General features: G+C 43.9%; 1 protein-coding gene across 1 annotated transcript in view; it reads left to right on the forward strand.

Moving 5' to 3' along the window:
• Positions 1 to 13,591, forward strand: part of LOC311237118 (glycerol-3-phosphate acyltransferase 4-like) — a gene marked incomplete at both ends in the record, with an annotated part of 40,617 nt that extends 27,026 nt beyond the window's left edge. Inside the window, 5 exons of the mRNA XM_084324924.1 lie at positions 889 to 944; positions 3,277 to 3,362; positions 4,608 to 4,736; positions 12,342 to 12,421; positions 12,961 to 13,591. Coding sequence (XP_084181050.1) covers positions 889 to 944; positions 3,277 to 3,362; positions 4,608 to 4,736; positions 12,342 to 12,421; positions 12,961 to 13,591 — 982 coding nt within the window. The remainder of the gene's footprint in view (positions 1 to 888; positions 945 to 3,276; positions 3,363 to 4,607; positions 4,737 to 12,341; positions 12,422 to 12,960) is intronic.
• Positions 13,592 to 13,971: the final 380 nt, after the last annotated feature.

Here is a 13,971-nt window from a genome sequence, read left to right on the forward strand (position 1 = left end):
AGCTGCTCCATAGACAGTGGATTGGGAAGGGGTTGGGAGGATGACACAGACGTCATCCAGAGGAGTGTATGGGTACATTTTCTGTTTCAGAACTTGGAACACTGTGTAGAATAAAGCCCCTTTGGATATAATAACTCAAACATTCAGCAGGTCCACAAAATCTAAAAAAAAAAGTCTCTAATTCATTGTCAATGGAGCAACTCCACTTTATATCTGATGCCATCACTGGTTTGATTCTTAATTCTGCCCATAAAAAAGCTGGGTCCAGCTGTACTAGGCAAGCCTAAACACAAGGTCATAATTAAATGTCTGTAAAAGTAAAAATAAATGAGAAATAAATAACCTTTTAGGGCTTGTGTCCATAGCGGAAATTTTTTTCAAGGCGGACCGCTTTGAAAAGCACTGAGCGTTTTCCTGAGTCTCGCAACTGCCACGGCTCCGCCACTTCCTCGATGTTGATTGGTCGGTCGGAAAAAGTTACCTTGATGAGCCGCGCTCCTCTCCAAAAGTTGAACTAGTTTCAACTTTATGTGCTGGGAGCTCTCCGCCCAAAAAACGCTGCCGCCGAGAGCGCTAAAACGCGAGGAGCGAGGAGCGCGCGCCTGTCATGTCTGTAGCATAGAAATGAATGACAGAAAGGAGCTGACAACTCATAAAACGTCCGCTGTGGACACAAGCCCTTAGAGAACTTTTACATTAGTTTCCCAAATGTTTTTTTATTCTTTGTGATTTCTCAGTCAAGGTATGTTTGTCGAGGTGTTGAGCATTGACGAAGTGCTCTACTGATTACATTACTGATACCCTTTATGGGGTTGAAGGAGCTTAAAAGGTTAAAGTGCAGGAGCACAACTATTTTAATTCGTTTTCTCTCTGCTCTTCTCATTGCAGACTCAGTGATCACGTAGCTGACAAAACCAAACAGCCTATCCTTATGTTTCCAGAGGGTTAGTATTAGGGTTGGGTACCTTTCACATTTGAACCGATACCGGTACCCAACGGTACCTTTTTTCTGTACTTTAGTCTCTAAAGATGTTATCTACCTACCTAACTCAGTTGGAAAAAAAATATCCAAACTTCAAATAATTTATTTATTATTATGATTCGGGCTGTACCCTTAACTCATTCAGTGTCGGGGATTAGCCTCATCCTGTAGTAGCTACCACCACCGCTGTAAACAATGGGAGTCGCTCACCTTGTTTGCAGGGCTATAACTATTTAAATATTATAGCTATGGATGCAATACTATGGCCCATTTGACATCGAGTATCTATCGTTCAAGATGTGAAAAAGGAATATTTTTTCCATCCATACATTCCGTTTTATACCGTGGTGAATATAAGTATGGTTTTAGAGCGGTTTAGGCCCAGGGTAATTCCTGGGAGGCTAGTATTAGGCAGAGACGCATATTATACTTAATCCATTGGCATTTCGTCCATATACACGCTACAATAAAACATTTAAATGCATATGATCGTATATTATGTTCCATCATGCATGCATGAAAGGGGGGGGGGTCATTTCTGATTAATTGATTGTCAATAACTAGGGATACACCGATATGAAAATTTGCCACCGATACCGATACCGATTGTTCAACTAACACAATCGGCCGATACCGATATTTGTGGCAAAAAATGTTTGTTTAATTTTTTTTTTTTTTTTTTTTTTACTATTTAAAAAAAATTGTAATATATATATATATTTTTTATGAAACTACTGTATATTTGTGTTACAAATTGTGCTCACCGATATGAACATAGGCCTCTTTACTTACTTAAAAAAAGTAAACATCAAGAAATAGCACTATCTCTCTCCCAGTATGGTCTGCCGGGCTGCAGCTAGGTACTAGTTCTCCCAGTATGGTCTACCGGGCTGCAGCTGGATACTATTGTCTCAACCAGAGCTCTCAACCAATGAAATTTTGATTGACAGTCGATTCTGCCAATTACGTCACACACCTCTTGCACCCGCCTCTGCTGTTACCACCAATCGGCAAGCGCGTATACATTTTTTACTTCCGCTTTTGTCCGCCATTGATTTTGACGAGAGCTGAGCTCGTCTACAACAACAACAACGTTAGATCCCTGCAGCGGCGCGGCCGACGTTTAGCTTTTAGCTCCGCAGGATGACTAAACGAGGCATAATGATTTTACTGCAACGAATGTTATAATAAAACAAAGCCTTTCTATACATGTGTCTGATTGAAAACTTTATTAACAGATTGCAGAATGGGTAAAACTCAGGGCTCTATGAGCAACGGAGAACTGAGCTAGTATGAACGAGTAATGCTTGCTACGTTCGGGTAAATAATATGCTGATGTTATTGAACGTGTAACACTAACTATATAACGTTAATGCCACAAAACGAATGCATTTGTTAATCATAAGTAGTAACTTTGAAGCAGTAGCTTGTGTGTGTGTGGGCCGGGGGCCCGTTGTGCAGGTCGCGACGCGACTGAACTTTTTTTTGCCTTTTGACGCGACACAAATTGATTGATATTTATCGGCTACTGCCATCGGCACATTCGAGCTTATCGGCCGATAGGCCGATTGCAGTCAACAAGGCACTTATCGGCCGATACCGATACCCGACCGATACATCAGTGCACCCCTATCAATAACGGAATTCGTTAGTACAACAACATATGCTGATCAGGGCGATGGCTATGAAAACAATGCTCAACCAAGCTGAAATTGACGTTAAATTGCTCTTACCTGTGGCCGATGAGATTCCAAAAAGAATATTCCAATTATTTGATTGCCATCTGCTAGATCGTATGTCCATTTGGGCCACGACATAACCCCCCACAGCATAATGAATCGGGCGTCCCGAAAGCGATTCAATGCGATCGGGGGGAGACCCCTCGGTCCAGGCTACTCGAAAACTGCGCCCGGATGAATTTCAATGATACACAGCCACATACACAGAGTCACAAAGGGAGTGCAACATCGGCCGCATACCACCAGGTGGCGGTATTGTACTTTTGCAATCTCAGAGTCATTCCATATGGTCACACAGCCTTCCTGGATGATTTATGAATGGAAATAGCAAATAAAAGAAAAAACAATCCAATAACGTATACGTGGTTGGCGTTATTCGATTGGCGGACAAACATGTATATATGTGTGGACGCCGCTGAATGAGTTAATTCGGTTCGGTACCCATCCCTAGTTAGTATGTATGTCCAGCAGCTGCATGTTGTCACATCTTACAATCCTAGTTTAAGGCTACAACAGTTGAATTGAATAGTTGACACAGCTACTGTTTTTCTTTAGGAACCTGCATCAATAACACATCAGTCATGATGTTTAAGAAGGGAAGCTTTGAGATCGGCTGTACTGTCTACCCAGTGGCTATAAAGGTAGGAGCTACATACACATCACAGGTACTGTCTCTACCCAGTGGCTATAAAGGTAGGAACTACATACACACCACATACTCTACTGATTCTCTGTGTGGAGAATCCAACTAGTTCAGCTAGCAAGCCAGTGTGTGGAGAATCCGACTAGTTCAGCTAGCAAGCCAGTGTGTGGAGAATCCGACTAGTTCAGCTAGCAAGCCAGTGTGTGGAGAATCCGACTAGTTCAGCTAGCAAGCCAGTGTGTGGAGAATCCAACTAGTTCAGCTAGCAAGCCAGTGTGTGGAGAATCCGACTAGTTCAGCTAGCAAGCCATTGCACACTGTGGTGGCTGAAGCCCAGGTGGCGCTTCATTTTCATTATATCTTTTTGTGAGAGGACACCAGTGATGGCAAGTTAACTCCTTCCATGAACTGTCTCTTCAAACCCCCAACTATCCCGGACTTGACCACCTTGTTTTAAATTACTCAAGATCTCCAGTGTCCCTGTTCTCCCAGCTTCCCCTACAAATCTCCAAGCTCTCCTCAGCCACCACTTCAGCCTACCCCAGCCTGCCACCCCCCACACACGCACTCACTGAGCACACAGAATCTGGACTGTTGTTTTACTTATTGCCATTTTGACTTGTTCTATGTATCTGGTTGGCACTTGTTTTTGTGTGTTATTGAATACAGCATATATCATTTCACAAAATACTGTTTGCCTGCCTCTTATTCAAACCCTTATCACAAGCTCATCTTCTGTAGTGGAGGTTACTGGAGTTAACCGGTCTTGGATAGTAAGCTTTATTTTGCTTACCGTATTTCATTTGTTGACAGGTTTAGCCTGTCTGGCGCCCAAAGCACAATTTTCATTTTTTAAATATTTGATTATATTGGGCTGACCACCACTACAACTTAAAGGGATAGTTCCTTTATTATTTTATGATGATGGTAATGTTGATCAGTAGAGTCCTTTCTCAGCACAACCCATGCTGTTTCTCATACTAGCTCCGGATAGGTAGCCACAAACCAATGTAAAGTCGAGCTGACTGAGGCTCACTGAAATTTACTGTGTGCACTGTAGAGTACATTTCAGTGAGCCTCTGTCACCTTGTACAGACAGGAGCTCATTGACATTGCGTTGGTTTGAAGCTAACTAACTTTGTCATTTTTATATGTTTTTCTATCTTGTCTGTTAAGATTAGGGCTGCAACTAATGGTTATTTTCTTATTGATTAATCTGTCAGTTATGTTGTCTGTGTTGCAGTACGACCTTCGGTTTGGAGATGCCTTCTGGAACAGCAGTAAGTTTGGGATGGTCAACTACCTGCTCAGAATGATGAGCTCCTGGGCCATCGTCTGCTCTGTGTGGTACCTCCCACCCATGAACAGACAGGTCAGAACCCTTCTAACATAGCAATATCTATCTGGTATGCATAGAAATATCTGTCTGGTATCTCCCACCCATGAACTAGGGATGGGACCGAAAATTCGAATAGTCATTCTGTTATTAAGATCGATTTAATTTTTTTACAATCGAATATTTGTAAAAAAAAAAAAAAAAAGTTTGCAGCGTTTGTTTTTGTTTTCCTCAGTTTTGTCGTTGATGAAATTTCTTTTTGCGGTTCTGATCATGGTGTTTACGTAATTTCTTAGTCTGTTTCTTTGAATTTTTTGTTCAACCACGTGGGCTTGGAGTTCACTGTTTGAGCTTTTGGAAAGCTTTGTCTGACTTTTATGAAGTTCAGAGCATTTTTTGTCTCTGGTTTTCATAGCGACCAGTATTTCAGTGTGCATACATGGCTCAGCGCGATTTTTAACCCTGGTGGTTCTTATGGGTGCCATGTTGTTGAGTATTGCTGTGAATTTGGTTTTGAATCCAAGCCATGTTTCTTCAACCTGTGTACCACTGAGTTCATCTGACCAGTCCAAGCTCCCCAGTTCTAGGTTAAAGGCCTCTCTAGAGTAAGTTTTGAGGTCTCTAGATGTGACTGTTTTGTGACAGCCGGCCTTCTGTTTTAGCTTTTTGCGGGTACAGAAAATCATATAATGATCACTTAACCCGCATGGTATCACCCCTTTATTGGAGATCATTGACTTGTCAGAGGTCAAAATGAGGTCAATGGTGGTTTGTGTCGAATCACATACCCTTGTGGGTTGGGTGATTAGCTGGCTGAAACCATGCAGATCAGAAAATCTACTGAAGGCCTTGAAGACGGGTGCTGCTTTACGCAGCATATCCGTGTTCCAGTCCCCAATAAGAATTTTTTCTACCCCCTCCACCCCAGCTAAACACCCATCAAGTGTGTCATAAAAGCCACTCTGTTCTGGTGGTCTATAGATTAGGTCTATAGACTAGTACTGGTTTCGCCCTGTCTAATAAGATTTCAATCCAAACAGTTTCAATTTCATCATGGGTTAAGGTCAGTACGGTTGATGTATTTGGTATCCTTGTGTATATACACACAGACGCCACCTCCATACTGATTTCTATCTCTCCTGACTATTGAGTAGTTTTCAATTTCAATCTCTGGATCCTGTACAGATGAGTCTAATTTTGTTTCTGTGAAACACAATATGTTAGCCTTACCGTTTAAAAACAACTGTTTGATTTCAGCCAGTTTAGGTCTCAGGCTATTTGTATTAAGATGGAATATGTGAAGTCCATTTTTGCTGGTAATCAGATTGATGTCGTCACACTTGAGGTAACTCTGTTCATTTGTGTCCTGTCCTGTGGTGGGGGGAGGGGGGGGGTTGTTGCTGTTTGTGCCGTGAGTGGGGAGGGGGGGAGGGGGTGATCCTTTGTCCTTTGCTGGAGTCTGTATTCCTCTGTGTGAAAGCCCGCGATGTGGGGGGGGGGGGCTGGTTGTTTACAGATGTGTCTGTTAGTACTCCGTTGTGGGGGAGGGGGGGTGCCTTTTGTCCTGGCCCCGGCCCGGGTAGACTAGCTGAGTAGCTGGCATGGCGGGGCCAGCCGAGCTAACCGTCGGGTCCTTGGTGAACTTGATGTTGATGTACCGCGCCGCTCTCCAAGTCTGCTGGGGCTTCGGTGAGGGTATGTCGCCGCTTGCTGGTCGGCTGGTGCAACTGCTGGCTGAAGCGTCAATTGCGTGGATGCTGTTGATCTCCGGCGCCGGTGTGAGGAGCGATGCCTCGCTGTTTTGTCCCCGCGACGTGCTGGGCGCCTCGGTTGTGAACCCTGGTTCCTTCCCTCTCGCTGTGGCCTATCGTGGGTTCTTTTGCAGAGGTGGTAGAGGAGGAATGTTGCCGTTGATCATGTCGTTAGCCGCCGTCTGTGTGGGTAGCAGTTGATCTGTTGTGCTGGCGACGCTGGCTGCCGCTTCTTGGGTCAGCAGATCTAACTGTAGTCTCTGGTTCCATGTCATTACGGGACCAGGGTTCTGATGTATGTCACCCGACATGAGCAGATATAATAAAAACATTGATCTCTTATTACACTTGCCTGTCGGGGGTAATTTCTTTCGTTCCGGATTCGCAGTAAGTACTGTGTGGATAGTCGTGGCTCCGAAGGCTGGATGTTTCCTCTCCATGCCCGTTAACAAGTAGAAGTCGCAATGGGACTGCTGATTTGCGTTTTCGCTACCCTCCTCTTCTGTCTGGAGTTGTTGCTTGAGTTGTGAATTCAGGTACAAGTCCATAATCCACAGGAGGGAAAGTAGAAAATGCGCAAAATACTTTTTTGTTGTTGATCTGTTGCGTTGGTTACGGGAGCTGGGTAAAATGCGACCGTCCATGTTGATGCCGGATAGAAGACATGGTCCTAGACGTTATGACTTATCATCTGCGGGTGAACGGAGGGGGGGGGGGTCGTTTATAATTCCGTGGCCGACGTTAAATCATTTATGTAGTATGGGTGATATATAGATCAGAGCAGTTTGTATGGATAATAATAAACAAAAACGCTGAAAGTAACGTCAGCCTCCTCTTACCGTTGGGCGATCACACTGGCGCAAACAGATCCCAGTTATGTGATGTTGATCGAGGTGATCCAGTTCCGGTTTGTATAATACTAATATACGTTCAAATCATGTTGTTTATTGAGTTATGGCAACGGATCGATATCCATGGTGTCTGGATTGAGTCCCGGGAGCGATAACGAGTGGCCGGACGAAAATAGGGGACGGGCACTTCCGGTTTGGGCACTTCCGGTTTTGGCAACTCGCCGATCGGCCACCAGGTGGCAGTATTGAAGCGTTGCAGAGTTGTGATGGCCCAGACAGCATCACCCAAGACTCCATGGGTGAAATGTGAATACCATGACGAAAATATGAAATATTGATCTCAAAGACGCCTTACGGCGTCATTGGCAGATTACGCATGGCGGAGAATGACGTGTTAACACGTCATCGGCGGAGAATGGGTTAAAGCCGGTTGATAGGCCAATGCAATGCTGTTATTATAGGCTACGATGGTGAATGGTGTCATTTTGATTTATTGTCGATCAGCTGATTAGCGAATATTCGATATTATAATGGTCAGGACAGGTCAGAACCCTTCTAACATAGCAATATATATCTGGTATCTATCTATATAGAAACATCTGTCTGGTATCTCTCACCCATGAACAGACAGGCCAGAACCCTTCTAACATAGCAATATCTATCTGGAATCTATATATAAATATCTGTCTGGTATCTCCTACCCATGGACAGACAGGCCAGAACCCTTCTAACATAGAAATATATATCTAGTATCTATATAGAAATATCTGTCTGGTACCTCCTACCCATGAAAGTCCCATCTAGAAAGTCCCATCCCTACCATGAACAGACAGGTCAGAACTCTTCTAACATAGAAATATATATCTGGTATCATGTATATAGGGTTCCCACGGTACCTGGAAAACATGGAATAAATGTTTTCATTTTCCAGGTATGGAAAAGTCATGGAAACTGAGCAAAAGTGAACACTTACATGGAAATAGAAACAGTTGTTCTGGACATTTTTATTGGATGATGTGTAAAATAGTAATAAAATGAAACTATTGAGCACAGAATTAAGATGAGTTTATAAAAACACTTTACATGTGAACATCTTTTACTGTAGATAGAAATGGATGATCCCATGTTGTAGAGCATGCTCTTGGCATCCTATATGGTATGTTGGAATTTGACGCAGGCAACTTGGTGATATGGACTTTAAAAGTATAGTTTCGGATTGGTGGACTTCAGGAATAATAACGTTACTCGCGATCTCAATAGAAGGGTCAAATACATGCATTTCCCAGCCAACACGGGAGCCTTGACATCTAGTGAAACTTCTTATGCAAGTTTATCCTCAAATGTAAGTAGCTGTGTTTTAACTGTGGTAAACCTGGGTTTATCAACGTTAGTTAGTAAGCAGTGCAATCTTGCTAACTAGCTAGCAACTTGAGTTTGAGTTTGTTTTGAATTTGGATTTGTTAATGATGGTTAGGAAGCACATGCAGTGCAATCTTGCTAGCCAACATTCAGATTGCTAACTAACTAGCTAGTGTTGGCTAGCTTGCATTGCTAGCTAACTACCAATACATTTTCACATTAGGCTGTGACATTACTTCTATAATAGTTGACATGAATAGTCTAGTCTTGATCAATTTTGTAACATTCATTCTTATATCTACTTTTAGCTATTTTGTGATTTTTCATTTTTTTTCTTAAAAAGAAATGCTACTACTAAATAGGAACATTTGGGGTGAGACATTTTTGAAAAATCATTGATCATGCCTAGACTGATTCTATACTGTTAAGCTAAGCTTACTAGTTGGGTTGCTGTACTGAGGAACCACAGGGGAACCAGCCTTATGTTTTCCCTTTTAGGTTCATTAGTTTGATTTACAAAAGTAAAGTGCTTCGCACACGGCGGGCGATTTTTCTGAGGCGACCGATTTCTTAAGCGAGGCGACCGACAGAATTATATCGCCTCCATTGTTATGAATGAGACAACCCACACGGCAGGAGATTTTGAAGTGACGGTCGCCTGGCTAAATATCGCCTCGATCCTATTTTTTGAGGCAACGGCAGGCGACACAGCAAGAACAATGAGGAAATAACATGACTTCTACAGTAGAAGTAGTACAGAAGTTCTACTGGTGTATCATTTGTACACCATTAATGTATCAATACATTCATTGATCAATAACCTACGTATTATTGCCATGCTACTTATGTTTCAATTATCAATTATTATTATTGACAGGAACAATTTAAATAAATAATGTTAGTTGGAGAAGCTATAGTGGCCGCTTGTCATTAACTAATAAATGAACAATGCGCCACGATGCACCTACTAGATGTTTTTATACTTGGGTAACAAAAGAAGTTGTGGGTGTTGACAGATTTTAATGTCCAGGCTGGTTTATTTTTTGTCCAAAGAAATTATGGTTGAGAACAGACAGTTTGCGTCTTCCGTGAAAAAACATTCTCTCTCAGCAGGTGCATAACATTACTTGTCCAATCAATCGGTGGTAGTGAACGTATTGTAGCGATCAGTCATGCAGTAATGTCAGGAAGAATGAGGAGAGGTTGTATTCGTATATGGTGGTTTAATTCCAGCTCAATATGGGTTTTACAGGTTAATATTCCCTCGTAATGCACAACACAGCTACCTGCTAATATGCTCGCTTCACGACAACCTAACGTCCGGTCCATCCTCTGATATCTCCCTCCGGGGGGAAACAAGTAACCACACCCCCAGCTAGACAGATCGACACATGTAGCTTATTATAGCTGAACGGTCGCCTCTGGTGTGGGGGGCCAAGCGATTGTTGTTGAGCGACAGACGATCGCATCGCCAGGCAACGTCGGTCGCTCGCCGTGTGCGGACCACTTAAGAGTAGGCATACTACCCCTTCTACGTAAGACTCTTGCAAATATCAAGACACCTCTCCAGCTCACTAAACTGGACCCCCAAGAGAAGCAAATCCATGTCCAACTCAAACACCTGGACATAGGATTTTCAACCAAGCAGGCTTTGCAGAAGGCATCTGAGAAGCTCCAGGAAAATCCAGTGAAAATTGTGGAGTTCAAAAAAGAATGTGTCTCCTTACTCGCAATGACCTGCAAGAACATTATGGAGAGAAGTCCTCTCATGTATCCAGCTGTGCGGCATATCTGATTGTGACAGAAACCGAAAGTACAACAGCAATGTTTAAGAAACTCCTTCAGGTTCTCCTCAATGCTGGATGGTGCCCTGCCACAGAGTGTGACAAAGTCCTTTCTCAGTAATAATTTTTTTTTATAATGCAGGACCTCTTTAGGGGGGTCTTTATTCAGTATGCAACAAACTGGACATGCAATTGGAGCGGCACACACACACCGGGATACACACACACACATGCATTGTCTTTCCTCAGTCGCCGATGCGATTGAGTCTCTGTGCCTAACCCATCCCGTCGTCCTTCCCCCCATGGGCAGCCGGGAGCAGATAGGGCATCAACGTGAGCCGCGCCCCGGGGACCAATCCAAGTGCTCCTGTCCGTCTTCGTCAAGGACACCACAGCGTTAGCGATCTGTTGTTGTGCATGTTTTTCCATTCGGTTTATCTTATCGGGGGGAAACCCTTGCGAGCACGGGGAGAACATGCAAACTCCACACAGAAAGGCCTGGGAGATACCCCACCTGGGTACCTGGCATCATGGAAACCAGTATAAAGCATTCTCACTCTGTCAACACAAACCACAAAGCAGAGTTCCAAGAATTTGTTTACAGCTGCAGACTTGATGAATTCTTCGGAAGATATCTCAGTGGCAAAGAAGAGTATGCAGAACTGTGGAACATCATGCAATGTCTCTTCACACTGTATCATGGACAAGCTGCAGTAGAAAGGGGGGTACTCTGTTAACAAGGATAATGCTTGTTGAAAACCTACAGGAGAAGACGCTAATAGCAATGCGCTTGGTCCACGATGCAATGGCTGGGCACACAGATGAAGCTCTTCCAAAAGACCTCAAGCAACACTGCAGAGGAGCAAGGACAAGATATGAGATGTATTTGGAAGACCAGAAGAAGTTGAGAGAGCAAACCACCAAAGAGAAGAAAAGAAAGGAGCTCTGCCAGGAAATCCAGAAAGTGAAAACAAAGCGGCAAAAAGTAATGACTAGCGCAGTCCTGGCAGAGAAGAAGCACGATTTTACACTGCTGTCAAAATCAAATGCCTATCGGAAAGGGGTTGCTGAGAAAAAGGAAGAGGTGGCAGCTCTAGACAAAGCCCTGAAAGAGCTGCAAGAGTCTGTCAATAAGTTAAAGCAATGATGTATGCGCAATAGCCTTTATGGATGTATGAAAGATTGTAATATTTATTGGTCACCCTCCTAAAGACAAATATAACACCATTTTAGCTTATGGAGATGTTCAAAATAACATTCTGTTTCAGATCTTCAGACTGTAGAGAGGAGGAGGAAGAGGGAAGGGGCAGGAGCCAGGAGGGTACAGAAGGAAAGAGGCAGGAGGAAGAGAAGAGGGCGAAGATGAAAGAGGAGAAGAAGAGGAGGATAAGAGAGTAGAGGATGACAGAGGAAAAGGGAGAAGAGTGGAGAGGAGTTGAGAAGAGTAGGAAGAGAAGATGGGAGCAGACACAAGAGGGGAGGTGTGGAGAGAAGAGGACAGGATGAGATAGGAGAGGAGTGGAAGAGAGAACATATATCAATCCCAGTGCTCATGTGTTTCAAAGTTCCAGTTCAATAAATTGTTTTTCATCTACAGCTTGTTGCATTATTTCATGCATTGATATTATCAATAAGACATCATCTCTTAAGCATTTACAATGTAAACTTGACTGGCACATCTTTTAAATCAAGTAGTCAGGTGTCCTAGGGGGTTGTGTGAGGGGAGGGGGCGCGGATTGGGGCGGAAAGCTTCAGGGGCCTATAGATCATCACTTAATATGGTACCTGGAAAATCAGGAGGTAGCATGGAAAAAAAGGTCAAGGCAAGCGTGTGAACCCTGATATAGAACCACTGTAGTTGTGTGTTATTCTTACACATGAAGCTGTCTGTTCCAGCCTGGGGAGGATGCGGTGCAGTTTGCTAACAGAGTGAAAGCAGCCATCGCCACCCAGGGAGGACTAGTGGATCTACTCTGGTGAGTTTCTATCAGACACACTAGCCACACCGTCTCACAGTAACTTGGTGTGTGTTTACTGTTTATTGCTTTCTGTCTTCACTCTGTTTATGATGTAGAGCTTGACTGGGGATGTAGGATGAAAAATTAAAGCCCAAACTAAGCCTACCCAACCTAAATCCTTCCCGCTCTGTCTTCAGTTTCTAGGAAATTTAAGTTTGCTGCCGGTACCTACAGAGGCTAGAGTAGGAATGTGTATGCTGAATCATTCCCGCTCCGGCTTTAGTTTCTAGGACACAAAAACTGGCTTCAATTGACTCAATGTGCATGAGACGTTCCCTCTTTTAGGCTAGATTCTGTGAGGAGCTTACTGTAGGAAGCTCCCTGGTATTATGTCTAAATGTTTCTATTTCTAACCAACTGAACTGGCCGGTTATCTTCCATATGTATTCAGTTACCGGTATCTTTCCAGTGTGTTCGGTTACCTTCCCTACAGTATGTATTCTATGAGCACAAGACCAAAATAGTTTTTTCTTTTCTTGAACCCCTTGTTCTGTTAGGGACGGAGGACTGAAGAGAGCCAAGGTCAAACACACCTTCAGAGAGGAGCAACAGAAACTCTACAGTAGGGTTCTAGTGGGAGACCAGGAGCTGGATCAGGACCAAGACCCAGAGCTGAATCAGGACCAGGAGCTGGATCAGGACCAAGACCAGGAGCTGGATCAGGACCAAGACCCAGAGCTGAATCAGGACCAGGAGCTGGATCAGGAGCTGGACCAGGAGCTGGACCAAGACCAGGAGCTGGACCTGGATCAGGACCAAGACCAGGAACTGGATCAGGACCAAGACCAGGAGCTGGATCAGGACCAAGACCAGGAGCTGAATCAGGACCAAGACCAGGAGCTGCATCAGGAACAAGACCAGGAGCTGCATCAGGATCAAGACCAGGAGCTGAATCAGGATCGTGATCAAGACCAGGAGCTGCATCAGGATCAAGACCAGGAGCTGAATCAGGATCGTGATCAAGACCAGGAGCTGCATCAGGATCAAGACCAGGAGCTGCATCAGGACCAAATCCAGGAGCTAGACCAGGACAGACACAAGCATCAGGAAGTAGAGAAGAAACCAGACCAGGCTCAGCTAATTAAAGTGGAACTAGACCACCAAGAACCGGACCAAGTCCTCCAGTGAAGACAAAAGACCAGAACCAAATGAGACAGTCCTGGATTCATCTTAGGACCAGTGAGGACCCAGTACCAGAGCCCCACTGTCTTATTCTCTTAGAGGAAACCACTAGAAACAGATTATTTATCTGTAATTTCATTAAGGGATGATTCCTTGTGATTTTCATGTGTTTTCTTTGGCCTGAGAGTAAAACTGGGATGCCTGATACTTCCTACCTAAACATCAACGATTCAGCCACTGCTAATGCTAAGTGATTGTGAGTACTGTCCAGGTTAACCTGGGTCCTACCACAGAACCCAACCATATTGTCCAATTTAACCTGGGTCCTACCACAGAACCCAACCATATTGTCCAGGTTAACCTGGGTCCTACCACAGAACCCAACC

This window comes from Notolepis coatsorum (genome assembly GCF_963971535.1).
Source record: "Notolepis coatsorum genome assembly, chromosome: 11".
In the NCBI taxonomy this organism is placed as follows: domain Eukaryota; kingdom Metazoa; phylum Chordata; class Actinopteri; order Aulopiformes; family Paralepididae; genus Notolepis; species Notolepis coatsorum.